The sequence below is a fragment of the Mangifera indica genome, chromosome 10 (genome assembly GCF_011075055.1).
Source record: "Mangifera indica cultivar Alphonso chromosome 10, CATAS_Mindica_2.1, whole genome shotgun sequence".
NCBI classification, from domain to species: domain Eukaryota; kingdom Viridiplantae; phylum Streptophyta; class Magnoliopsida; order Sapindales; family Anacardiaceae; genus Mangifera; species Mangifera indica.
In genome coordinates, this window is record NC_058146.1 from 5711730 (window position 1) to 5738412 (window position 26683).

The 26683-nt window shown below is 32.9% G+C and overlaps 4 protein-coding genes and 2 pseudogenes across 7 annotated transcripts; 4 read left to right on the forward strand and 2 right to left on the reverse strand.

The window, feature by feature from the left end:
* Positions 1 to 1242: 1242 nt before the first annotated feature.
* LOC123227848 (methylesterase 17-like) lies at positions 1243 to 1907 on the forward strand. The gene is made up of 2 exons (XM_044652968.1): positions 1243 to 1646; positions 1734 to 1907. The coding sequence occupies exons 1-2, from the start codon at positions 1395 to 1397 to the stop codon at positions 1905 to 1907; spliced, it is 426 nt and encodes a 141-aa protein (XP_044508903.1). The 5' UTR covers positions 1243 to 1394.
* Positions 1908 to 2430: 523 nt separating this feature from the next.
* LOC123227849 (methylesterase 17-like) lies at positions 2431 to 3392 on the forward strand. The gene is made up of 2 exons (XM_044652969.1): positions 2431 to 2574; positions 3108 to 3392. Exons 1-2 carry the CDS (start codon positions 2431 to 2433, stop codon positions 3390 to 3392), a joined length of 429 nt encoding a protein of 142 aa, XP_044508904.1.
* Positions 3393 to 6240: 2848 nt separating this feature from the next.
* On the reverse strand, positions 6241 to 10420 carry LOC123227850 (annotated as a pseudogene).
* On the reverse strand, positions 10367 to 12030 carry LOC123226843 (annotated as a pseudogene).
* Positions 12031 to 13065: 1035 nt separating this feature from the next.
* On the forward strand, positions 13066 to 15491 carry LOC123226841 (hydroxyacylglutathione hydrolase cytoplasmic). Its single transcript, XM_044651360.1, has 7 exons — positions 13066 to 13233; positions 13324 to 13446; positions 13536 to 13697; positions 13781 to 13862; positions 14026 to 14139; positions 14852 to 15028; positions 15215 to 15491. The coding sequence occupies exons 1-7, from the start codon at positions 13187 to 13189 to the stop codon at positions 15287 to 15289; spliced, it is 780 nt and encodes a 259-aa protein (XP_044507295.1). The 5' UTR covers positions 13066 to 13186; the 3' UTR covers positions 15290 to 15491.
* Positions 15492 to 15683: 192 nt separating this feature from the next.
* Positions 15684 to 21494, forward strand: LOC123226839 (E3 ubiquitin-protein ligase RNFT1-like). Of its 4 annotated transcripts, XM_044651355.1 has the most exons (9): positions 15709 to 16110; positions 16197 to 16771; positions 17134 to 17210; positions 17285 to 17453; positions 17778 to 17866; positions 17962 to 18126; positions 18264 to 18341; positions 19051 to 19154; positions 21105 to 21494. In XM_044651355.1, exons 2-9 carry the CDS (start codon positions 16264 to 16266, stop codon positions 21208 to 21210), a joined length of 1296 nt encoding a protein of 431 aa, XP_044507290.1. In that variant the 5' UTR covers positions 15709 to 16110; positions 16197 to 16263; the 3' UTR covers positions 21211 to 21494. The 4 variants fall into 4 exon arrangements, with proteins under 4 accessions (XP_044507291.1, XP_044507292.1, XP_044507290.1 ...); XM_044651354.1 differs by having other exon boundaries at positions 15710 to 16771; XM_044651356.1 differs by lacking the exons at positions 19051 to 19154; positions 21105 to 21494 and adding an exon at positions 18747 to 18801 and having other exon boundaries at positions 15684 to 16771.
* The last annotated feature ends 5189 nt before the right edge of the window (positions 21495 to 26683 follow it).

Sequence of the window (26683 nt, forward strand, 5' to 3'; positions counted from 1 at the left end):
TATTATGTGTATAACTTTATATAAAAATAATGACGTATCATAATGTAATTAGATAATTAAAAATTAAAAATAATATAATATAAATCACATAATGATATATCATTGTTTATACGTAAAATTGTGTATATAATTTTCTTGGGTAAATAATTAATCAATTGACCTTAATTTGCATATATATAAAAACTACACCTCAACTAGAGTACAAGTCTCATCTGCTTCGGATGCTCCATCAAGCTGCTATCTTCTTGTTCTTTCAATCAATGCAATGGGTTATGAATGTTCCCAACGCTTTTGGTTGGCCATTTCTCAAATTGATATGGAGAACCATTGTTTCATATTGTGTTTGAGATCAGCCAAACCCCATCGCAGGCTCACTTCCCAACAATCTTTTCTTCTTACCTACCGCTCTCACAGCAACAACTACTACTTTCCCATTTTTCTCTATTTCCTTCTTTCTACCATAACAATCACCCACTTCAGAATATCATCTCTATATTCTTCTGAAACATCTGTACAAATTTTGTCTTTTCAGCAAAGGAAGAGTTGATGATAGTGATTCAGTGTATTGACTTTTTAGTCTTTCTTTGTTTTCTTGTTCCAATTGGGAACAACAAACAATATCTTGGGGAATTTTCTGGCCGCCGAGAAGAGATGTAACGACACAATGAATAACTAAAAATTATGGACTATCAATAGCATAAAAATAAAATAAGGACATTGTTGGCCTGCAATACGTGAACAAACAAAACCAATAGCATTACATTTAAATACGCATTTAAATCTCAAATAGCCGACAATTGTTACATCATCTTCATGTTTTCTTTTAGTTCTGAAAAGGAAAACAAAAGCTCTGGCTCCTCTATTCAATGACAAATCTCCATTTCCAAATATAACTTTCTGTAAGAATTGTCTAATTATTTGTTTGTCTCAACATGTCTTACCTACAATATCCCATCATATCAAAGTCTCCACATGAATGATGTGATTTGTTGGATATTGTTGACTTTAGATACATAATTTATAATGATTTTGTTTTTGAGTTTTATAACACAAAATGTATTAAAAAACTTACAAAATATTTGACTATTTATATTTTAATATATTTAAACAATGTAAGATATACGTATAAACCCAATATCTCGCCTTGTCCAAAGGTGTTACAGTTGCCAAGTGGAATTATAGTAAAACATTTTTGTATATAAATTAAGCTTCACAAGACAGAATGAAACCGTGCCCATTTTGTTACAGCCCTCTAGGCTCCAAATGATGAGTGGAGAAAGGAAGAATCATTACTCCTTGTGACTATCCCAACTATAAATGCAATTCTTTCAAGGGGAGGAGGAGGAGGCAAATTAAGTTGACAGAAACGGCTGTTAAGAGAGGACACAGGAGCCATGGGAGAGGATTTCAACAAGACACAAATACCACCCATTAAGCCACACTTTGTGCTGGTCCATGGCATAAGTGGAGGAGCTTGGTGCTGGTTCAAAATCAGAAGCCTCATGGAGAATTCCGGTTACAAAGTTTCATGTATTGACCTCAAAAGCGCAGGAATTGATCCTTCTGATGCTAATTCTATTCATTCTTTTGATGATTACAATAAACCCTTTATCGACTTCATGTATGCCTTGCCTGACGATGAACAGGTTTGTTGTAATATATAGTTATATACATGCATAATATATATCTTGATTACTTTGTGATCATATTCGTATCAAATGGCCCTTTTGAAGGTGATACTGGTGGGACACAGTGCCGGCGGCTTAAGCATAACTCAGGCCACTCACAAGTTCGCAAAGAAAATCCGGTTGGCTGTGTATGTAGCAGCCACCATGCTGAAACACGGAATCTGGGCAGATCAAGATGCCAAAGATGTAAACCAAATTTCTTTCCCTCTATATGATTAAACTTCCTTCTGGTGGATAATTCTGATAGAGTTGGTAGTGTCAAATGTCAACACTAATATTACTTAATCATGATGTGATACAAGGGTTTTACAGCCTGTGAAATTTCAATTATTTTATTGCCATTTCTTTGCTTTCACATTTGACTTGCATCCAAAGCATGCATATAGGATCAATCTGACCATTTTGAGGTTGAAAGTTTCTTCATTGAATGTTGAGGGCAGGCTTGCAAAGCGCAAAGAATTAAATGGATGATTGATGGTGTAGCAGTAAAGCTGCTGTTTGCAGCAGTTCTCTCTTCAATTATTCAAAAGCATCAAATGGTGTCATCCTATGTTGCATTGAACCGTGCAGTTGTGTCATTTTCTTTTACTTGTCAAGTTATGAAATAGGGATTAGCTGACAATGTCATTGCCTTTATTTCCAATAATTAATGTGCATTGTTGAAATCCACCCACGGATGATTTCAGATGGCCAGTAAGAATATAATAATAGATAGTCACTATGCTTTGCTAATGCTGGCTACATGGCGCAGGGCGTCCCTGATTTATCCCAATTCGGTGATGTTTACGAGTTTGGATTTGGATTGGGAGGTGATCAACCTCCCACAAGTGCCATTGTGAAGGAAGAATTCCAGAGAAAAATCATCTATCAAATGAGTCCTCCGGAGGTTTGTGGGCATACATTCTGAAAATGCTTTATTTGGGGGTATCATAAATGCAAGCCCACATGCATCATCATTCCTAAAATGCGTGAAACCGCTTAATTATTAGACCTACAACAACTAAACTTAGAACCATAATAACAAAACTGAGTAAAGTTTTATATTGATGTGATATCAATGAGTTTTAAACCTAAACCCTCTTAAGATTACCCGGAGATTTCAGATTTTAACCAATCAAACCATCTCTCATGGGCATGATCTATTGATCTTTTCATTATTTCTTTTATCCATCTGTTTCACATGCCATAAAATATGATATTACATCAGATTCACACTGCCCATGTATTGCTAGCCACAGACATACTTCGCATCTGGCAATCCAATAAAAAAGATAAAGACAAAGAAGAACAAAAACATTACACACGGAAATGAGAAAGAGATGAAAAACATATACCCTTAAAGTGCATGGATATTGAATTCATCAGGCAAATTTTGTATCTTTGTGAAGAACAAAAATAAACTGCTTTAATTTGGTGCAGGATTCCACTCTAGCTGCTATGCTTTTGAAGCCAGGACCTATTCTGGCACTAACATCTGCCAGGTTCAGCCAGGAGAATGAGAGTGTGGAGAGTGTGCCTCGTGTTTACATCAAAACACTAAATGACAATGTTTTGAAAGCAGAGCAACAAGATGCTATGATAAAGAGATGGCCACCGTCCGATGTTTATGTTTTGGAGAGTGACCACAGCCCATTTTTCTCCACCCCATTTCTGCTATTCGGCTTGCTTATCAAAGCTGCTGCTTCTTTTGGATACTGTATCTAGTTTGCTTAGGATGAAATAAATGTATGTCCATTCAATAAATACATCAATTTGATTTTCGTTTTAATGCAATTCAAACCATTGTAGCATTTGGGTGGAATTTGCCAAATGCTTTGTGTTTTGAAGTGGCTTGATGTTTGACCAGACATACAAACTTTAAATGAAGAGAAATAAAAAATTCAAAGCCATTGAATTGGTGGGAAGCATAATGGTTCTTTTTTTTTTATCACAAACCTCTTAGGTTGAGCTGTCACATTAGGATTGAACTAACCATATTAAATAGATAAACCTTAAGTTCAGTGATTGACCTTATAACTATTGAACCGAGAAAATTAAGAGTTTAATTTTAATATGTCGTCAAAGAAGACTTGAATTCATATTTTCTTATACATACAATTTATTTTTTTATCACTCAAATTACTTATTAAGGATGGTATAATGTTACTCACGCTGCAATATGAAAATTATCCTTACCCATTGATGAATAGTCATTAATGTGTAAGTTGCAGTAATTTTAAGATGTGGAAATCTTTATTTGAGATTTTTTTTTATAGCGTTATAATCCTATATTAATCTACCTATATTTATATATTTCAATTATGAAAATAGAACAAGTTTTTCACTTGGGTGAATTCAATCTAAGTCAAACTAAATCAAACTTAAGGTTGACTCAAGCTTGAACTAAATTTTTATTACCTTTCTCACTCATTCAAGTTGATAGCAATATTAACAAAGAGTTATGAACTAGGCAAATAATATTATTGAAGAAATAAACAGTATCATCAAAAAATAATAAAAAATGTCACCATATAAACAAATGAACGTATCTCAAATTGAACTACTAAATTAGAGTTATAGTTCAAAATTGATTTATTTAAGCTAAACCAATTTGTATCGGATTCACCTTGTCTTATCTCATTTGTGAAACGTTAGCTATTCAAATTCTAGTTATTTAGTTAAAACTTTTAATAACCTATCTAATTTTATAGTAAAAAGTTTCAATGTTTTGATCAAAATCAGCAAACATTTATTTAACATATATTTGTTAATAAAAAATTTTAATTTAAAAAAATACCCTTAAAAGATGTCGTTATAAATAAGAAAAAGGGCATGCATGAGTGAAACTTGGAGATAGAAGCAACATTAGACCACCCTCAAATTTTACACAAACTAATTTAATTTAATATGCATTCCAAATGGGTGATGTTATTGAAACGTACCAACCAATTAATTTAGTCAAGCTCATCAAGTAAAACCAAAAATAAATGGCAAAAAGTCATGGAAGATGAAATGTCTTCTCTTGAGAAAATCAGGCTTGGTATTTGGTTAACAAACCTGTGTAAATGGGTTTCCAAAAAAACGTCTAAAATTTCTAGAATTGAGAAGGCTAAATGAAAAGTCAAAGTAATTGCAGAAGGGCTCTTGCAACTAGATTCAACCTGAGAGTTCTATAAAAAAAAAGGGTTTTGAAAATAAGGTCTACTCATTATACCAATCATTTAATGAATTAAAACAATCCCCTAGATAATAGTATAAGAGATTTGATGACTTTGTTTTGTTTATAGGTTTTTTTCATAAGTAGTTTTGATCTTTGTGTTTATTTTCTAAGTCATTCCTGGGTTAGACATTTTATAACATTGAGTATATAAACCAAGGGCTTTTCACCCAATATATTTCGAGAGAATTCTATTCACTTGTTCATAATTTTTTCTTTGCTAGAATTTGCAAAATCTCTCGTTTTCTTTGATCTTGAGTGTGTTTAAATGAGAAATCATGTTACAGTTTGAGTATTTATCTGTGTTGATTTTTTTGTGCTAATTTGTTATATAGATCAAAATGTTATTTGAAGTACTGTAAGTTGTAATATTTTTTTATTCTAGTGAACTTGACCCAAGGGTATCTCCACCTTAGATGTATGATTTCGTTTATAAAATCCGAACCAAATATATATTAATATCATTTCCTATGGTTTCTTATATATTTTGTTATTGAATTTGTACAATATTAGCCCTGAATAACTAGTAGACATGCATTGTTTCTAGTGTCCTTTGGGGGGCATATCAATATAATTCATTGTTTTGTTTATTCTTGTAAGCCTTCTTACTTAAAATGTATAATCAACTTAATTTTATGATAATCTTTCTTCTACATCTAGGGTTTCTCTAGCGTTTTAATATGAAATAATGTTTTTAAAACAAAATCGATGATCAAACCGATTGCTTCATTTATTTATAGTTCAAACAATCGGTTTGTCAGTTCTAATATGTTTCTTAAATACTATCAAATATTTACTGCATGTTTTAAACATAAGTCATATGTATTTAAACAAAAATTATTTGATGTCACACATCTAGCTTTCTCCTATTGAAAACATTCACATAGATAAATTACTAGTTTTAGTCCACCAAAATCAATTTAATTTAACATTTTCTCTCTAATTAATATTTGTTTATTTTCAATAATAACTCTTCTTTTTTTAATTAATATTTATTTATTTTCAATGATAGCTATTTAACTTCCAACGAAGGACTTAACCATATTTTTTTAATATTATCTACCATCACTTTGATTTTTCTTTTTTTATAAATATATATACAAAAAACAAACCGGTCATTTTTCATGTAAACTGGACCAAACTAAGGGTTAGTTCACAATTGAACAGGTTGAACCAATTGATCCGGTCTGGTTTTAATAACTTTGTGGCAATATCTACTCACTATCATTAAACTAAACAAAAAACTCTTACTTGCTGTGACTTTTTTCCAAAAGGTAAATAATCTGATTCTGAAATCCAGTGTTCTCCAAACCATATTACAAAAAATGAATGCTGAATAAATTATATCCCCTGACTCACTATTCAGTAAGTTTGTCACCAGCACAAGCAGCCCAGAAATGCCGGCGTACAATTGACTGCTCTCTCCTCTTGCAATGCATTTAACTTGTTTCCCTTGTCCACCCAACTAATTGGTTATCATCAAGTAGGTGATCCATTTTGAAGGCTAGACATGGACTGTCTTCTTCTGGAGCTCAGAAAAAACTGGAATAAGAGGCAGCATATATCCCCTTTATATTTATAGGAATACATTTATGTCGCTGCACAAACTAAGCTTTTCGGATTTGAATGGGGATTTCTCTGATTTGATCATGGAGTTTGGACATTTGATTCAGCTTCAGATGATGTGCGGTTCTTCAACTCTGGCTGTTGAATTTCCTCTATCATTCTAACAATTTCATCCATTTTCGGACGCATCTCAGGCAATTTCGCAACACATGTCAATCCAATCTGAAGCATTTGCGCCATCTCCTCTTCAACATTTTGGTACCTGATGAGTTCAACATCAAACACCTCAGCTGTCCATTCTTCCTGGACAACAGAACGAACCCACCTGGGGAGATCAACCACATTGTTATGCCCCGAGTGTTGCAGCTGGGCTTTGCCTGTCAACGTTTCAAGCAGGAGCACACCAAAGCTATAAACATCTGATTTTTGAGACACTTTGTGTGTTCTGATTACTTCTGAAGCATGGTCCCCTATGGTTTGCAGCGTGATTGTAGGGAAATAGTTCAGAGGAGCCAAACCAACATCAGAGATGCAACCATCAAAGTCTTGGGTGAGGAGGACATTGGAGAATTTGATGTTCCCATAGATGAATTTAACACTGCCATTACTCTCAGAAGAATTCATCGATGTGGGCAAGTCCCCCTGGCAGTGCCAACTGCCAAGTGCAATTTTCAGTCTTGAATTCCAATCCAATGGACTTCCTCCTTCCATCCTACTTCCTGGAAACAAAAAAATCAAATATCATTTCTCAATTACTCCTTCAGCAACAGAAATGTTAACGAACATAACATTGTAAAAGATAAAACATACCATGCAAGAGCAAGAACAAGCTGCCTGAGGGCATGTAGTCGAAGACTAAAAGCTTCTCATCCTTTGACCAGTAATAAGCCCAGACTCAAACCACATTTGAATGTTGTCCAATCCTGCCTAAAACTTCCATTTGTTGCTCAAATTCCTTCTTACTAGCTGCTACTTCCTTCAACCTTTTAACTACCACTGCTGTCCCATCCTCCAAAAGGGCCTTATAAGTTGATCCATAACTTCCCTTGCCAGGAACCTCAGCTGAAGCCCTCAACAAGTCCTCAAGATCAAAATTATAAGAACCATCTTCAAAGCAACACAATTTGTTTACTTCCGAACTCCTTAGGCTTCTCTTTACTACCGCTAGAGACCTTTCCTTCAAGCACACCACCACCATAAGTATGGCCCTTCTTCAAGCAACACACAAAGAACATTACCAGGAGAAACAGCACAGTGCAGCCCCCAATAGCTATTGCAATGATTAGACACATCAATTGGGTCGGGCCAAATGGAGGCCCGACCCGAAGCACGAAAAAAAGTCTGAGCATAGTGTCGGGCCGGGCTTAGGGCTTTAATATTAGATTCATGAACTGGCCCAACCCGGCTCGACACTATTTATAAAAAAAATAAAATTTTTTTTCCTGCTTTTACCAAATGGCAGAAGCATTGCTTGTTGTTGCTTAATTTTTTTTTAAAATTTTTAATTAATTTATTTTTTCTCTATAAAAACCTATTTAATTTTTCATTTTCACTTTCAATTACAATTACAAATTTCTCAAACTCTCAATCTCGATTATTTTATTATATTTTTAATTTCATTTTATTTTAATTTTATCATTACAAAATATTACAAATGGATCCAATATCAAATGAATTCAATTCATTTGAATATTATCATGTTGGTACTGATGATATTATTGATGATGCACAAAATGGAATAGATGAAGCACCAACGGGTGAAAGTGGTACAATCGTCGATTTTAATAATTGAAAAATAATTTGTATTTAAAAATTTTAATTAAATTTTTTTTAAAATATTGATTAAATGGGTTTGGCCGGCCCGATAAAAGCTCGACCCGACCCAACCCAATTAAGACCCGTTATTATATGGGTCGAGCCTTGGGTTTTTATATTTCAATGGGTTGGCCCACCCCGAAGCCCATTACTATTTGGGCCTCGAGCCCGACCTGACCCATTGACATCTCTAGCAATGATAAATCTTGAACCAAGTTTCTTGCTGCTAGTGTTGGGCTTTTGAGACATTCCTATGTGGAGAAACCCAAATTTATTTAATGGAAAAAACCCCACCCACTATATTAAAAAATTAGGGAAAAATTAGGTTCAATATATATATATATATAAATAACACACAAAAGTCAAAATACAAGGAGAGTAACAAGAGATAAAAATATTGTCTTGGTTTTTTAGTACGTATTTGTGAAAGATTTTTGTTTCTCTCAATTTCACCATTAGATCACTCTGATTTTTTAACTGTTGGTAGAAGACTCATTGTGCTTTATTCTTAATAGTAGAGATCGCATTTTGTTTCTCAAGTAAGTTGTTATTTGTGTTGAAATATGACTAGTTGTTGTATAGCTCAGTTTAGACAGTTCTTAAAAAAACGTCTTTTTCTCTTTTGTCTACTATTGGATTTTTCTCAAATTTTGATAATATTTTTGGCATGTCTGGTTCTATATTTTGGACAATGGAGATTCGTTTTTGATGTCTATAGCGTGAGATATAGGCTTACAGGTATCAAAAACAAAGAATATCACAACTGCAGAAAAATAAGAGGATAATGAAGAATATCACAACAAACTCATAAGCCCATGTCTCATATTATGGGCATCAAAAACAAATCTTCTTCGTCTAAAATATAACACTAGATGTGCTTAAAATACTATCAAAATTTGAAAACAATACAACAGTAGATAAAAGAAAAAAAGATGTTTTTTTACAAGTTGTCTAAACTGAACTGCATAATACAAGAAGTCATGTTTCAATATAGATAACAACTTATTTGAAAAACAAAATGCGATCTACACCATTCAAAATAAAGAATAATAAGTTTTCTACCAATAGTCTATAAATCAGAGCGATCCAATAGTAAAATTGAAAGAAATTGAAAGAAAATGAAAATCTCCCATAAACGCACATTGAATAACCAAGACAACGTTTTTGTCTCTTTTTCTCTTTTCTTCTTCTGACTATGGTGTGTCATTTATATATATGTGTTGACCTTTATTTTGCCCTAATTTATGAATATAATAGGTTAGGCTTTTTTATTAGATAAATTTGAATTTCTCCACATAGGAAGGGATCCAAAAGCGCAATAGCTAGAAGCATGTCAATGTGGGGAAATAGTTGTATTGTAGGGGTTGGAAAGTAAACTGGGGAAGGAGCTGGGGAAGAGGACATTGAGGAGCAATTCTTGAGAGGTAGCCCACATAGTAGAGAATTTCCAACAAATGATGAATAAGGGAACTTTTGAAGGGAGCTGGGAATTGAGCCATTCAAGTTGTTATAGCTGAAATTCAAAATCTTGAGCCTGGGGAGGTTGAGTGAGGGGATAGCTCCAGAGGTGGCATTCTTCTGAAGATTGAGCACATAAAGTTGTCTCAGATTCTCGAGTGTTGGTGGAATTTTCCCAGTGAATGAGTTAAAGGAAATATCCAATACATTAAGCTAGGGGGATATAATTTCGGGAAAGGCACCTGAAAAGTTGACAGATTAGGTTAACAAGCCGGACAAACTCGGCTGCAGATACCACGGTTCGTACCAGCCTTGAGTTGATAGGAAGAAGAAAATGACAACATGAATCATCTGAAAAAGCTTCTATTTCTGGTTAGAGGAAGGCAATTTGGAACGAAATGTCAATTTAGCATCCATTATCATCACATTAATCAAGTTAGCTTCTCAATCAATTTCATTTTTTCCCTTGTAAATATTAGATTCATCAGATTCTCTTTGGTATTATCCATTCCATTGTTGAAATTTTAAAGATTGGAAAACTTATAAATCAATTGAACCGATGTAAAGAATTGGGTACTGGAGAGTTAGAAGCCATAGAGCAAGATAGAAATTTTTCACATACACTTAGGAAATCCAGTATAGATGGATGCAAAATCGAAAATTCACTATAAGAACTGCAGAAACACCATGCCAACATTAAAACCTCACATAAATGCCACATAAAATGATCAATAACAATAATCAACTAAGTAATGTGCTCAATTGACAACAGATCTCTCGGTGCGAGATTCTACTATTTTTAGGTAGCAAATATCTTATGATGTAGCTTTCAGAAAAGCTCTTCCGGGCTAACGAAGAGCCAAAGGACCATGGCATCCAAGGAGCTGCACAATTACAATTCGAAACTAGTATAAGCAACTCAAGATTTTAGAGGCAGACAAGAAATTATTCAGCTTAAACCAAGAACAAAATAGATTGCTTAACTCACAAATCATTTTTCCACCTAACATGTATAAACTAAGGGATTGATTAACAATAATTAAAAAGAATTGAAGAAGAGCATATTAGCAGCTTTAAAATGTTTTCAAACCAATATAGATTTGATGTTACCTTAGCATTCACACCATCAGGCACAATCCTGTTCTCTGACTTCCATCTCAGATAATCGGCACGGCTAAACTTGGTCAATCCCCTAAAAAGGGAATATATATAAGCTATGGTGAGAATTAATCTTAAAAATAAGAGATGTCCATATTCTACAAGTATTCACCAAAATAAAAGATATAGAAAAGAGAAATTGTCTATCATGGGTAAATTTAGCCATAATTGAACTTTTTAAATAAATGTAAGACTTGTTCCAAAGGCTCCATCATTCCAACCACCATAATGAGGGTACTAAAAGGTTTTGACCTACAAACAAGGCCAAAGACTGCAACCAGCAGGCCAACTAATCTGCAATTCTAACACCAAATGTTGCATATGATTTGTATAAAGAGAAAAAATAATGAATGAATAATTAAAATTCATAGAAATACAAAGGGAATTACCATTTCCTGCTTACAATAATCTTTTGACGACCCGGGAACTTAAACTTGGCACGGCGAAGAGCCTCCTGAGCGTGATGGCTATTGCTGTCCTTGCATCGAACAGAAAGCAGGACCTGACCAATGCTAACTCTAGCACAGGTACCTTGGGGTTTACCAAAGGCACCTCTCATGCCAGTCTGGAGCCTATCAGCCCCAGCACACGAAAGCATCTTGTTAATTCGAAGAACATGGAATGGGTGCACCCTAACTCTCAAATGGAAGGCATCCTTGCCAGCAAATTTGACCATGTACTTGTTGCAGGCAATGCGAGCAGCTTCCAAGGCCTCACTGGACACATTTTCCTTCTCCCAACTCACAAGGTGAACACAGAATGGGAACTCATCAACACCTTTCTTTTTCATCCCAATATCATAAATTCTAATCTTGGGATCAGGAAACCGCGGCAATAGCGCGACTTGGGGTAGGGTTTGTTCTTGATTTGACGATAGCACCTCGCCGGTCCTACCAAATCAATTATATATGTCAACTGAATACCACAGTTGATTAAAAATTAAAGATCACGTCTTTCCATAAAGCAAATACGAATAATAAAGAAAGAAATGAACTTACTTCTACCCATGGCGGCAAGCTCAGGTGTCGTTGCTCTGATGCGCTCCGCCGGCGAGTTACGATTAGAGTTGAGAGACGATCCCTTAAATAGTCTGGGTAAAACAATGAAATGAAACCTTGGATGGCTAATCCCCATTGTTAGGCGTGTGTAATGGGCTTGGCCACAAGCCCAGATTGAAAGCCCATCCGTAGTCGGAAAAGTTGTAAACATGACATATGAATACCGGTTTGAATCAAACGATGAAATAATATTTCCTTTACTAACTTAAATACGAAATCGAAAGTTTATAATTAATTTCATATAATTAAATAATTTTAAATTAAAAATAAAATAAAATAATTTATTTTATATATTTATTTATTTATTTTATATATTTAAAATTTGTTTATATAACAATGTATTTAATTTGCGTTACATTATTTGTCTCTCTAACAACTATTCTTAAAGGTGATAGTGTGTATGATCCAATTTAATATAATTTAAAAAAAAAAATTTTGATTAAAGTGAGTAAAATGATTTATAAAAATTTTCAAACCAAACTTAATTAAAAAAATATAATTTAATCTAGTTTGATTTTACAGTTTAAATTTATTAAAATAATTCATTTTCAAATACATCGTACTTAATAAATAGTAGTTGAATTATAGTTATTTAGTATAACTATGTCTATGATATAATAATTGAATCATGTATCATATCGTATATTAAAACACTAATTTTTTATATTGTGTATCAAGTATCACATCATATTATGTGATTTTTAAAAAATAAAATATTAATAAAATAATAAAAAATCAATATCACTTAAAAAAATATTATAAATGTCTTTAAAAATTTTAAATTTCACATATATGTCTTCACTACATCAATATTTTATTTAAAAAATATTTCGATTTATATTAATAATATATATCATATTATATGATATATTTTATATTGTATGATATATCTATTATATTATATTAATTTGATATATTTTATAATATGTATAATTTTATATCCGTATCATCTCTTATGGTAGAATATATATTATATATTATAAGGTATTGATTCTTGTGGTGTTGATATCAATTATATATTTAGAATGAATAAACTTACTTCTATATCCAAACACTCTCGCTTAGTTCAACCGTTAGGGGCCTTGGTTTGGACTTCCTAAAATATGACTAAGTTCATTGCCCTATACTGTGACGTGGCTCGTTGATGGAAGACCCTGGCTGATTACGTGTCTCTCTACCTTTCTTGTTGGATTGACAATCGATTACATCAAGGACTTGAACTTGCAACACAACTGAACGACTCCACCATGAAAATCTTTCACATTCCTTGCTTGGAAGACAACTATTCCTACTTGTAATTAACCCTTCTTTCGTTTTCAGCTTATGGTGTTTATGGTGTTTATGATGATTAAAGATTTGATTTTGATCTGGTGTTTTTTTTCAGGATTATAGATGAGACCACTAAGGAGGCGGCTGTAGTGGATCCGGTTGACCCTCAGAAGGTAATCGATGCTGCCAAAGAACATGGCGCTCAGCTTACTCTCGTTCTCACCACCCATCATCACTGGTAACAAGATAGCCCACATAGAAAATTCATTTCTTTTTAATTTTAAAATTTTATAGTTGAAAGGGTATTGAACCGATTGAAGCATACAGGGACCATGCTGGTGGGAATGATAAGATAAAGCAGATTGTGCCTGGAATTAAGGTGTATGGTGGCTCGCTAGATAATGTTAGAGGCTGTACTCATCAAGTGGAAAATGGTGATAACATTTCACTTGGTGCTCATATCAATATATTGTCTCTTCACACACCTTGGTATGCTTTTTCTTTCTTCAGATTACACTACTTGAAGATGAATTAATTTTACTAAGGATGCCTCACCTTTTTTTCTCCTCCAGCCACACGAAAGGTCACATAAGTTATTATGTGACCGGCAAAGAGGGAGAACAGGACCCTGCTGTTTTCACCGGAGATACATTGGTAAGACAAAGACACTTGCCTTAATTTTTCATCAGGGCTATTTAAACCATAGATCGGTTGCTGGCATTTTTCATTATGTTGGAGTTAAACTTTTATTTCTTTTTCTCGTATATTTGTGCTTAAGGCAATGGTTTGCGCCTTTTTTTTCCTCTCTCTATTGTAGTTTATAGCTGGCTGTGGAAAATTTTTTGAAGGCACAGCCGAACAGATGTATCAATCACTGTGTGTAACATTGGGCTCATTGCCAAAGCCAACTCGAGTTTACTGTGGCCACGAGGTAAAATAGGAGTTTGCAACTGTCTTTATGCTTATTTTCTTTTATTAAGATACTCTTGAACTTTAATTTCTAATTTATGATATATTAGGAGTTTGCAACTGTCTTTATGTATTTCATATATGTCAATTTCACTGTTGTTATATCACTGTCAAATGACATCTAGTTGTATGAGTCTTCTGCCCACCATATGCTTCATAACTTTCAGTGGACTGTTACTATTCTAAGTCCTTGAAGGTTTTTTTTTAGAAAACCTCATCTTTTTGCTAGGCTTTAATCTATGTTATGAACAACTTAGAGGTAGTTTATATTTTTGAAACTATTGTAAGCTTGGCATGTAAGAAATTGAATTGCCAGGTCGAGCTTTTTGAGTTGGAGAGAACAAGGTAGTTAACCTTTTGATCACTCCTTTTAGTGTGAGGAACTGCTTTATTTTCAGTTATTGCCATCTTAATGTAATTTCTAGTTGTTATAAAGTGCTTGAGAATACAATAAAACAGCATTAGAAAGTATGATATTTGGAGCTTAAGAAATATCCTTGGTTGCATTTGTTGAAACTGTTATGTTCTATTCCAATGCTATGATCAGATGTAGTCTGTTTTTTTTTTTTGGGTAAAAGAATGAGCTTATGTTTTTATTGTGTTGCTTTATCTTTTATGGCTATTTTTCCTATGTTTGATAAGTTAAGATAATGTTTGAGTTGATATTTCTCCAGTACACTGTGAAGAACCTGCAATTTGCTCTGACTGTTGAACCAAATAATGCAAAGATACAGCAAAAGCTATCATGGGCTCAGCAACAGCGACAAGCTGGTCTGCCAACCATCCCTTCGACCATTGAAGAAGAGATGGAGACTAACCCATTTATTAGGGTTGATCTACCAGAGATTCAGGTCGTTTGATCCACCAAAAGATTAAGCTTTCCTTTTACTGTTGAATGACACAATTCGATGTTGTGGCATGCCATTTAATCATTCAAGGCTAATCAAGCTATCATTTTTTTCATTAGTACCCATTATCTCATTTATCACTGATGTTATTTAAGCTCTCTTATGCATATACTTTTGCTACATCTGCAGGGGTTGGTTGGTTGCCATGCCCCGGTGGAAGCTCTCCAGAAGATAAGGCAGCTGAAGGACAACTGGAGGGGCTAATTGAAGATCTGCAAAAAGCTTTCTTGTGTCTTTTGGTGTGTGCTGTTGTATGCAATTTGATGTGTAACTTTAAAACTTAGAGATTGCCTGGGTGCTGCTTGGGTTGGAATGTGCTTATGAAACTGCTTTGTTCTTGGCTTCCGTAGAATTTTGCAAAATGCAACTAATGTTAATAGTGAATAAGCTTTTGAAGTTTCCTACATATTGTTTATTTGACATTGGCCATTGCAGATAAAATAGTTTATCTTGTTATATTCAGCAGGCAATATCCGCATTACCTGGGATTTCCAATCAGATCGTTTCTTATGTTCCCACCTAAAAGCTTTGACTTCATCCAATTGCACTTCTTCTCGGTCAATGTCACTAGATGATAATATTTCTCTTCATCAAATCATTGATTCAAGTAGAATTTGTTTTTTATCAGCTTTGCAATAATATAAATGCGAAAAAAAGCGAATAATTTCAAACGTTATGTGGATTCTTACTGCAAAACAATATTATATACGTTTGAGACAACAACTTTTTTGGGCTCTTTTGGGGAAGGAAAAAGAGATAAAGCAGAGAGAAAGAAAGCTCGTGTTATCAAGTCAAGAATGATCCTTCTTCTCTCTTTTCTTTCTTTTAGTCCCTAAAACTACCACTGTCTCATTCATTCTTCATCTTAAGCCTCTTATCATACTCAAGTTGCTTGCTTTCATTACAAAAGCATTATCTTTGTTTGTAAGAGTCCCAGTTTTAAATATCCCACCTATACTTTAGACCTTTCATTCTCTTCAATCCCTCCTCCCTATTAATATTCTGTCTCTAATCTAATATTTAAGGTAACTTTCAACATAAAATTCTTTCTTTCCAGAATTATTTCATTTTTTGATTGTATAGTTTTCTTCACTGGTAAATTTTTTTGTAGTTTCTTTTCGGGTATAGGCTTGAACTGATTTTAATTGGAGGGTTAGGCGTCTCGTTTGAATACTAAAATGGAAACTTCACCAGTAATCACCCCTGATCCCCACGTAGATCCTTCTTTGTCTGTATCTAACACTAGTAATAATAATTCTACGAGCTATGGGGTTTTGCTGAACTTGTTTCACTCACCATTATCTCTTCTCCTTGAATATTCCCGTGTGGCTTCGACTACTTCTAACTCTGCCCATCAAGATTCTGACCCAGTTGGTGATAGTCAGACCCAGTTGCCCAATTCCGTTGACAATCTAAGCAGTGTGAGTCCTGGGGAGGTTTCTATTCAGATAATTAGATCAGAGAATGGTGAATCCGAAACCACAGAGGCAATGTTGGATAATGAGCAGGCAAATCCATTAGGGGCTGGGGAAGCGCTTCCATTGGTGCCTCCTTCAGTTGAAGGTAATACTTCTCGTGATGCTTCTTACCGAAGTTATGATATTCAGCAGTTTGCTCGGTGGTTCGAACAAGTTCTTCCATTTTCATTACTCTTGCTGGTTGTCTTCATTCGTCAACATTTGCAAGGTATTTCTTCTCTTTCCATCTTTTACATCTCGTTTATGTTACTGTTATTGTTCAATTTCACCAGCTGAGATGGAATATTTGTGCTTCCGCAAATTATATATGATGCTTATTCCCAATCCATACCAAAAGCTTTGAGGTTTTGCTTCCTATTGTTTGATAGTTTGTACTTAAATGCCAAAAGAGATGAAAAGAGAGAAATAAATCTTGGAGAAAAGTTTAGTCATCACTGAAACATTAAGTGATACTTCAATAGTTTTTGTTTTCAGTTTTTTTTCTCTTTTTTTTTATTTTTTTAGTATTTTGTTGTGCTTCTCATTTCTAAGTCTTCAATTGAAAAAAATTCTTTTTGGGAGAACTTGCAGGCTTTTTCATTACTGTTTGGATTACAGCAATGATTTTTAAGTCAAATGATATACTTCGAAAGCAGACAGCATTAAAGGTGCTTTCATTTCTTCCTCTATCTTTTCCTACAGTGAAGAAAAGGAAAATCTAATTTCCCGTTGGTTTCTGCAGGGAGAGAGGAAAAACTTTGTTCTCATTGTAATCTCTATAGGTTTTATGCTTCATGTGGTTGGCATTTATTGGTGGTTTCAACATGATGACCTTTTATATCCATTGGTCTTGATTCCTCTGAAAACAACTCCACCTTTCTGGCATGCTGTATTCATCATCCTAGTAAATGGTATGAATTTAACTATTCATGTGCTTATTATATTGTTTGCAGTGATAGAAAATATACAGTAAATATTTTGGATGTTGTTAATAAAGTTTGGTGGTGGTTATAATTTGGTTCATCACCATTTTCAAGATTAAATCTACTAATGTGTGGTTGACCAAAATATGTGCAGCTTTCTATGAGATTCTGTATTCACTCTTATTAGTTTGTTCAATTTTGTCTTTGGTTTTGCTTGTCATGGCATATATGCCTTAATCCTATTAGCCTTCTTTATCTTTCGCTGGTGCAATATTGAATGTTGACTTGTTGGTAATATTTAATTGCTTCTAGATACAATGGTGAGGCAGGCAGTAATGGCTTTTAAGTGTCTACTACTAATTTATTATAAGAGTGGCAGAGGTCATAATTTCCGTCGGCAGGTAAATGCAATTCCAGTCATAATGAAATTACTTTCACTGCAAATATTATTATCATGGTGTTAGAATTCTCTGACTGTTGGCATTTTGTTTTTCAGGGTCAAATGCTAACTTTGGTCGAGTATGCTCTGCTTTTATACCGTGCGCTATTGCCAGCACCTGTTTGGTACCGATTTTTCTTGAACAAAGATTATGGAAGCCTTTTTTCATCATTGACCGCAGGGCTGTATTTAACTTTCAAGCTTACTACCATTGTTGAGAAGGTAGATTCACAGGGCTTTCATCTTTCAGTGTTTGCATGTATCTTTACAGCTTTCATATTCACTTGGTTTCTTAAATATACAGGGATTAGATTGAAATGACTGGGGTATTAGTCCTGACACTTTTAGTTGCTTGCCAGGTTCAATCTCTCTTTGCTGCCTTTAGGGCATTGTCAAGGAAGGAAGTTCATTATGGGTCTTATGCTACAATGGAACAGGTACAGTCATGAAATTTGACTTTATTTTCTGTAAGGCTTTTTGATTGAAGTGTTCACTTGATTCTTTGTCAAATAAAAGCCTAGTCTATGTTTTTTTTATGCGATGATTGCATTTTATAGCATAAGATCTTGCTGCAATGATTGCATTATATAAATTAATGGATTGAACAGGCATTTCTTTTTATGGTAGAAAATTAGTAAATTTTGATGGTTTGTGATGGAAAGTAATGAGGGATACAACATCTTCATGATCCGTGATTACAACAGTAGCCTGATAGCATATCAAGTGAAAATTCAATGGCTTGATTTCTTGTTATGCTAATTAAGTCTTTTCTTTTATGGAGTTGAAACTAACTTAAGCCTTGTCCGTTGGGGTTCCTGCACAACTCAACCCGGTTATATTAGTTCTTTCTTGATCTTGGAGATCGGTGTTTCAATGTCAGGCCTTAGAGACTTGTTGCGAAAAGTCAAGACATAGGTTACATATATCGTTTTAGGCACAATGGGTGAGTTTTTTTAATTCCTCCACAGCTTGTGTGTTTCATGTTTCTTATATACTTGCAACATTTCACATGTTCAGTTGTCATCTTTTTGTAAATTATGTTCATATGATAGTACTTTGCAATGTTAATATCGATCCTCATAACAAAGTTATTGTTCTCCTGATTAAATAATCTACTAATTCTGAACTCTAGATAATTTAATGCAGGTAAATGCAGCTGGAGACCTCTGTGCTATTTGCCAAGAGAAGATGCATGTTCCTGTTTTATTGCGATGTAAACACATATTTTGCGAGGACTGTGTTTCTGAATGGTAAGTTTGTTATCTTGTGTTTCACACTATTTTTTATGTCTATATTGTTGAAGTTGAATGGTATAAAATTTGTTTGACGTGCACTTTTCCTTAGTATGCCTTTGAGAAACTTGCTCTTAAACCAAACTATTACTTTTTGTAGCTAATATACTGTGTATTTAGTGGTCAGTGGCAAAGAGAACTGATAAACATAATGTGTTATTCATGGGCACTTTATTATTTATTTCTATGTATTACACATTGGATGGTGCAATATGATTTTTTTGAATTGGATTTTAAGGCATAGTTAAATTGAACTTGTCAAGTTCAAATGCCTTATAATTCTTATCTGCCAAAATTTTCACTCCTGGAAACATAATTGGAGAGGAAATCCAGAAATTCTGGTGATCACTAATGAAGAACCTGTTTTGTAGTTTATCAGTTGCTTCTATTACTATAAATTATTGCCTCAATTAGAAAAGGAAGTCTAGTAGATTATTGTCAACTGCTATGACTTAAAAAGAAGCCTGTCCATTCAATGTTTGGATAATCGAACCGACCCTTCACCTGGTCAAAGTCCCGCTCTGGCTCGATGGTTGTACCAGTAAAATCATATGAAAATTTTAAAAAACCCAAATCTTCATCTTCTCCCCAACGACTTTCCACTCTCCAAGACAACTCTCTATATTTCTTCATCTTCTCAATCTTTCTCTTGCAATTCTTCACAACCAAACCCTTTCTCTTCCACTTATCTTCTCAATTTTTTTCCCCCAAATCTTCACAACCAAACTCTCTCTTTTTGTTTGTCCCCACACTCAACAAAACCTAATCTTGACTATTCCTCCAATAACAATACTTGCGAGTTGTGACTGTGGTTTTGTCTTCAAGGAGTTTTGTCTAGTCATAGCCAGAAAGTCTTTGAACTCAATGATGCAACTCTACCATCATCGGCTTCTTTCCGACTCCATTATCTCGAGTCTTACACTTTTACTCTCTTTCATGTCTGGCAAGTTTCCACCATGTGGAGTTAGTTAACTTTTGGAAAAAGCAAGGGTTAAAAATCAATGTTGTATTAGGTAAAGGAAGATGGAGATGGAGATTCATTTGTGTTATCCCATGGTGGTGAAATGACTGTAATTTCATGTTGATAGTAGCGGTGATGGAGGAGGGAGCATCTGGGGAATCTGAACTTCAGGAAGATGGTCAACTTATGAGATGGGAGTGTATTGGTTGTTTGGCATCAGGATTCCAACGAGAAATCAGAAATGGCCATTCGTGAATTGCAAATCGCAATTGTTGGTCACAAATCGCACTTCACACGTCTCAGTTCAATATTTCAATTTTAGTGTCAAAATTTACATGATTTCATTTACTGCAGGGTTTAGTTGAGTCTTATCTTGCTGTTTCTCACTTTAGTTCACACTTAACAACTTTAGATTAGTCAGTTAGGGATTTTAGATTTTTAATGATTTAACATTTGACTCACCTTAGCCCGAGTTTCAACCATGAACCAGCACAAAACTGCAGGTTCAACCACAGGTCAAAGCGGGTTAAACGGTGAAATGGTTTTTACGATTACTTGAATCATACCACCTCTTGGGTCCTGGTCAGACCGGTTGAATCAGCTGGCTGGTCTGATCTGGGTTTTAAAACCATGTGTCCATTAATTCTTTTCTTTCCTATGACTATTTCTGCATGATTTCATGGGGTGGAATATCTGACTGTTAAAGAATGGGGGAAAAACAATTAAAAAAATAGGCAGTATGTCAATTTCTGGCCTGTTGGTTAGTAACTTAGTTTATTCTCAAACCATTATATTCTGAAATTTTATTTATTCTGGCTTGTGAAGTTCATTTTCTGCTGCATCAAGCTTAGAAGGTCTCTGTGAGTAGGGAGCATACATAAGCTATGTAGAGTGTAAAATTACCATAATCAGTTTCATATGTTGATCATCTGGTGACTGTGTTTCAGGTTGGAGAGAGAAAGAACTTGCCCTCTCTGCAGGGCTTTGGTTAAACCTGCGGACTTACGATCATTCGGAGATGGATCAACAAGCTTGTTGTTCCAGTTATTCTAAAAAATATGAGTGATTGAGAATCCTCTAAACAAAAGTTTCATCCTTTTTCTTTCGTAGGCAAATAGTGGATTTATATTAATTAGAGTCTGCTCAAGAACTGCCCCGAAAGGCCAGTGGATTAGAAGGTATATCAAAAATCAGAAGTGATATGGTCATTTGTTATTTGCTCTGAGTTTTAATCCACACATTTGTCTTTTGGAGTATACAGGACCAAAGGGAAAAATCTGACCCTTGTTACACTTGTTACCAAAAAGAGAAAAGCTTTTCCAATTAGTTTTAACATATTTTGTGTTGTCTTTATTTCATTCCATGCATTTTTATGTGCTAAAGTGATTACCTCTTTAGATTAGGAAAGAATTGAGCTATGAAATGGCTTACTATTATCTTCATGGCCAGTTAAAAAAGTTCGCATGTATTTCATTCGGATCTTAAAAATGCTTGTATCCATCATAATGAGTGAATCACTAAGCTTGTATGGAAAGCAGGATGGTGATGAGCATTAATAGTTGCCTAGAGTGGACTGAACACCCATTTCTCCATCAGTTGGCATTTAGTATGAGTTAACATATATATGTTTTTTGTAACGCCCTACACAAGCTAGAATGCCTCTTTAGAGTCAAACCAATTATACTAATTAAGTAAAATCTCAAATTCAGTGATTGGTTTTACAATCGCTATATAAGATAATTCAAATATCTAATCTTGATATGACAATAACAGTTTTCAAATTCAAGCCCTTTCTCTTAGAGATTTTACATCTTTTGTTGTTCAAGCTACTATTTAGAGCTTACGAGTTTACATGTTATAAGATTCGAAGAAAGCAAAACCATTGTTGGTAAGCAAAATCTGTTTTGAAATATAATTATCATGAATGAGGGCATTGTTAAAATGGGTTGGGGTTGAGGTGGTCCTATATATGAAACTTGAGTTTACAATTATGCTGTGACTCTGTGAGCAGTCAGAAAAATAATGAAAGCCAACAATGGCCACTAACAAGTCACCCTTACACTAAACTCATGTCATCAAAGTTCAGGATTGGGCCCATTCCATGAATTCTTGTACTGTTCTGCATTGCATTATGGGTTCCATTATTGCTACTCAGATTGGAATTGGACATCTTTGTTTGCATTTGGTCTGTCACAACACCGGATGTTAGGTGGTAGAACGCAACAAACAATTACATCTCTGTACATACACCTGCACTTAATTATTTATGCATCACAGTAATGCGTATTACTATCACATTGATGATGAATCCATGTAAAATATCTTCTACTAGAAGTGAGGTAAGGAAGTGGGAAAATGGAGGTACAGTAAATCTTTGAGTTGGAAGACGAAATGATGGTAGTTCTGATAGGGTTTACAGCTAGGGTTAGGTTGCCTGTTGACCAACATGACATCAAATGGCATGATTTTTTAACAGGGTGATGAGGCTGCCGAAAGACTTGATCCCACCCAAGATATAATAAAATTCTAAACTCTCATTTTGTCTTTTTCGAAAACTACAATATTTATTAAAGTTAATTTTTATTAAAAATTTTATTTATAATTAAAAATAAAACTGTTGTTTGTTAAAATATTTAAAATTTAAAATTTTAATTATTTTTATTTATTTAAAGTTTTTAAGTTTTGACAATTGATTATTTCATTCTCAAATCTTTAAGTATTTTTTTCTCATCTTTCTAGCAATCATCTTCAGTAATGGCAATCATTTAACGATGAAATGAAGAGTTAGCGATCATCTTTGATAGATGAATCTTCATCTCTGTGGACAAAGAGATGTCTCTTTTGTCTCTTCGTCAATAGATATCCAGAAAGAGATAGATTCATCTACTAAAGATTATCGTCTTCTATCTCTCCTTCAAATTGTTACAATAATTGGATAGAAAAAAAAAAATTTAAAGGTAAAATTATCATTTTTTAAAATTTAAAAATTTTAAATAAAAAAATTGTTAATTTTTTAATTTAAAAAAATATATAATAAAATTTTAATTTTTTAAATATTTTTAATAAATAATAATTTCATCTATAATTATAACTAAAATTTTTAATTTAAAAAATTAATTTTAAAAATTTAAAAATTTTAAAACTTAACCGGAGAGGGTTCTAGATTTTTCTTTGGTGGGAACAAGCGTGTTGACCCAAAGCAGGGGATGGATGATGATATTGATGGCAGAAAAGACTGATATGCGCTGCACCCTGTGGTCTCCACAAAAGCACTCTCTATGTTTCAGAAAGCGCTACAATGAAAAGACAATAGTATTCCAGGGTCTTTCTGCAAATTCTCAGAGCTTTACAGAAATAAGCAGCGTACATAACATAGGCTACCCCAACTATGACTGTTCTCCACCCACCCACCCACCCACCCACCCACCCATTCTTTTCATTGCTACATTTTTTGCTCATCATATCACATTACCAAAATAACCAAAGAAGAACATAAACAATCTTCAGGATTTCATAATTGTATTGTACCCACTTGAAAAATAAAATGATTGTCCAACTCCTACCTCTTCTGCTGTAAATACTTAAACTATAGTTTTTTACAGGCCAAAGGACCATTTCCCACTCAAAGTATACTGTTTTCTGAAATTTTTTTTTGTTAACTTTGAAAATTTTATTTATCTACTTATAAATAATTAAAATTAACGGTTTTAAAGATAAAATCATCATTTTTTCTATAATATTAAAAATAAACTTAAATTTGATCTCATTTTTCTCTTTTAAACCTTAAAAACTAATAATTTTTTTCAATCCAAGTTTTCAAAAATAGCATTTTTTTCTCTAGGGTTTTTAATTTTTCAGAGTCAATTTTCTAAAAACGTCTCTTCCTCTCCAGTAACCTCCAGACGACGTCTCTTTCTTGTCAACATAGCCTCCTTCTGATGGTTGTCCTCGGTATTATTGTCGACAAAGACGAACCGTCTTCATTTTTGACAAAAACAAATCATCTTTATTCAGAGACGAAATGAGGTCTTCATCAACAACGAAGACTCTTTGTCTCTGGATGAAAACAAATCATCTTTGTCGAAGAAAACCATTGAAAGGAGGTCACATTGGAGAGGAAGAGACATGACTTGGAGGTCATCAGAGAAGAAGAAACATAGTCAAAAAATTGAATCTAAAAATTGGAAACCCTAGGGGGGGAATGCTGTTTTTGAAAACTTAGGTTGAAAAAAAATTGTTAGTTTTTAGGTTTTAGAGGAAAAATAATATAACAAACAGACTTAGTTAATTTTAACTGCCCATGAATGAATAAATGAAATATTTAAAGTTATATTTTGGGTAGGAAATAGTCCTCCAGCCTTTTTTATATATGATTCATAGCAACAACATTTGCCCCTAAACACCAAATTTAGGGATAACCTTAGAGGGGGTTTGGATGTGGGTAAAGAAAAATTATTCTAATAATATTTTATTATCAATAGTGATATAATAGATAATATAAATAGTAATTTTATTATCATCTTCACCTTAAATATTTAAAAATTACTAATGTAATCTTTATTTTATTATAACATAAAAAATATTTTAAAATTAATATATTTAAAGATATTTAAATAAATTAATATATTATTTATATTGAAGATTTTTTGTGCACAATCTTTAGTATAAATAATACATTAATTATTATCACATGATGACACGTCTTGTTTATATATAAAAATTGTATGTATAACATTACATATTATTTATATTGACTAATTTTTATTAAATTTTATCAAATATAATAATAATATATATTTTATAATTTTTTAAATAATTTATATTTAAAGTAAATAAAATATAACCAAATAAATAATTTGACTGCACAGATATTAATACAATGGCATGTCAGTGAAAGAGACTAAATTATATATGATAATAAATGTTGACTTCAAATTGAAGATGACAATGGCTGGGTATGGCCGGACAGTGAAGCCAATCTGTTAATTTGGCATGATATAATACACAAAATATTGTATTAAAATTTATTTTTTTAACAAAAAATTTATTTTAAATCAACTTAATATAAGTTAAAATTAAATTAAATAGTATTAAAGTTCATACGAAAGTAACTGAATACGATCATAATTGACTCGAATATTATAAAGAAATATTAATTTAATGAAATTTATTAAATGTTAAAAGACAATATCAATAATAGTTAAAAATTTTATAAATTACATATATTTGTATTTTTATATAATTATAATTATTTTTATTTTTATTTAAATATTTTATTTTATTATTAATTAATAAAAATTTAATTTAATTAATCAAATTATAAATGTCTTTTAAAATTTTTACTCATATTACAATTATATATTGTATCTTTATAGTAAGAATTTGAAATATTTACATATTGCATATAATTGTATCTTTGTATAATTATAATTACTCATATTATTTTTATTTTTATTTAAATATTTTATTTTATTATTAAGTAGTAAAAATTTGATTTGATTAATAAGATTATTGACGTGTTTTAAAAGTTTTAGTATATAAATTTTTAGAGCATTTGCCAAAAAGACAAAATGTTATATTGTGTTTTATTAATAGTATATTTGGGTAATTTGGTGAAAAAACGATAAAAATACCTTAGAGGGTAAAAATAATAAATAATTTCGGACAATTTGGGTATGGTCAGGGCAATTTGAATATTAAAGAGTTAGTTAGGGTTAAAAAATTTTAATACGATTCTACTTAGGATCAAGTTAAAGTTGAAGATCTCTAACATGAAACTTAAATTGACACGATATAAATATGATCATATAACATAAATTGTTAGGTCTACCAGATAGGGATCAAATACTTTAATTTCCATCATCATTCCTATAGGGGAAACTTTTCTTAATCTTTACCCTTTTTCTATCCTCGACACAGAGATGATGAAGGATTTTTGTCACTTTTTGTAAAAAAAAATTATCTCTTTTTTCTATCATCGTGAGGAAACTTCTCTATATTTTCAAACAAATATTAAAATATTTATTAGATATCAAAATTATTTATAATAATTCAAAATTTTTTAAATAATTCGATATGTATAGTCTAAAAAATTTGTAAGGAAAGAGGGATGGGTTGAAGAGGAAAAAGAGACGATATATTTATCGTCATCGTCTTCCCATCTTTAATTTCAAAGATTTTAATGATCGTGATCTCCATCTTTATCTTCATTCTTGTTTTTATTGAGAAATTATCTCTTATTCAAAAAGAGACGAATCAAAAATCTAATATTACTAGCCAAATTATCATCTCTATTTTAGTTGAATCATCGGTTTAGAAAAAGGGAATTGCTTCATTATTGAATTGTGTCTACATGGAAGATCCAATGTAACCGATGTATGTAGGTTTTACGAGAATACAAAATCAAACAAAAATCAAATCAATCTCATAAAGTAAATTTCCAAGATTCGGTACAGAACAAACAGTAAGTAGCAATGGCTTAATTAATTTTGCATTGGCTATACAATCAGAGAAATAAGTCTTATCA

Bases quoted from the DNA above. Each gene is read 5' to 3' on its own strand.
- LOC123226841 (XM_044651360.1), top strand. From the start codon at position 13,187: ATGAAAATCTTTCACATTCCTTGCTTGGAAGACAACTATTCCTACTT. The intron at 13,234-13,323 runs GTAATTAACCCT...GTTTTTTTTCAG, and splicing joins GAAGACAACTATTCCTACTT to GATTATAGATGAGACCACTA. The intron at 15,029-15,214 runs GTCGTTTGATCC...CTACATCTGCAG, and splicing joins TTGATCTACCAGAGATTCAG to GGGTTGGTTGGTTGCCATGC.
- LOC123227848 (XM_044652968.1), top strand. From the start codon at position 1,395: ATGGGAGAGGATTTCAACAAGACACAAATACCACCCATTAAGCCACAC. The intron at 1,647-1,733 runs GTTTGTTGTAAT...GCCCTTTTGAAG, and splicing joins CCTTGCCTGACGATGAACAG to GTGATACTGGTGGGACACAG.
- LOC123227849 (XM_044652969.1), top strand. From the start codon at position 2,431: ATGGCGCAGGGCGTCCCTGATTTATCCCAATTCGGTGATGTTTACGAG. The intron at 2,575-3,107 runs GTTTGTGGGCAT...AATTTGGTGCAG, and splicing joins ATCAAATGAGTCCTCCGGAG to GATTCCACTCTAGCTGCTAT.
- LOC123226839 (XM_044651355.1), top strand. From the start codon at position 16,264: ATGGAAACTTCACCAGTAATCACCCCTGATCCCCACGTAGATCCTTCT. The intron at 17,211-17,284 runs GTGCTTTCATTT...TGGTTTCTGCAG, and splicing joins GAAAGCAGACAGCATTAAAG to GGAGAGAGGAAAAACTTTGT. The intron at 17,454-17,777 runs GTATGAATTTAA...AATTGCTTCTAG, and splicing joins ATTCATCATCCTAGTAAATG to ATACAATGGTGAGGCAGGCA.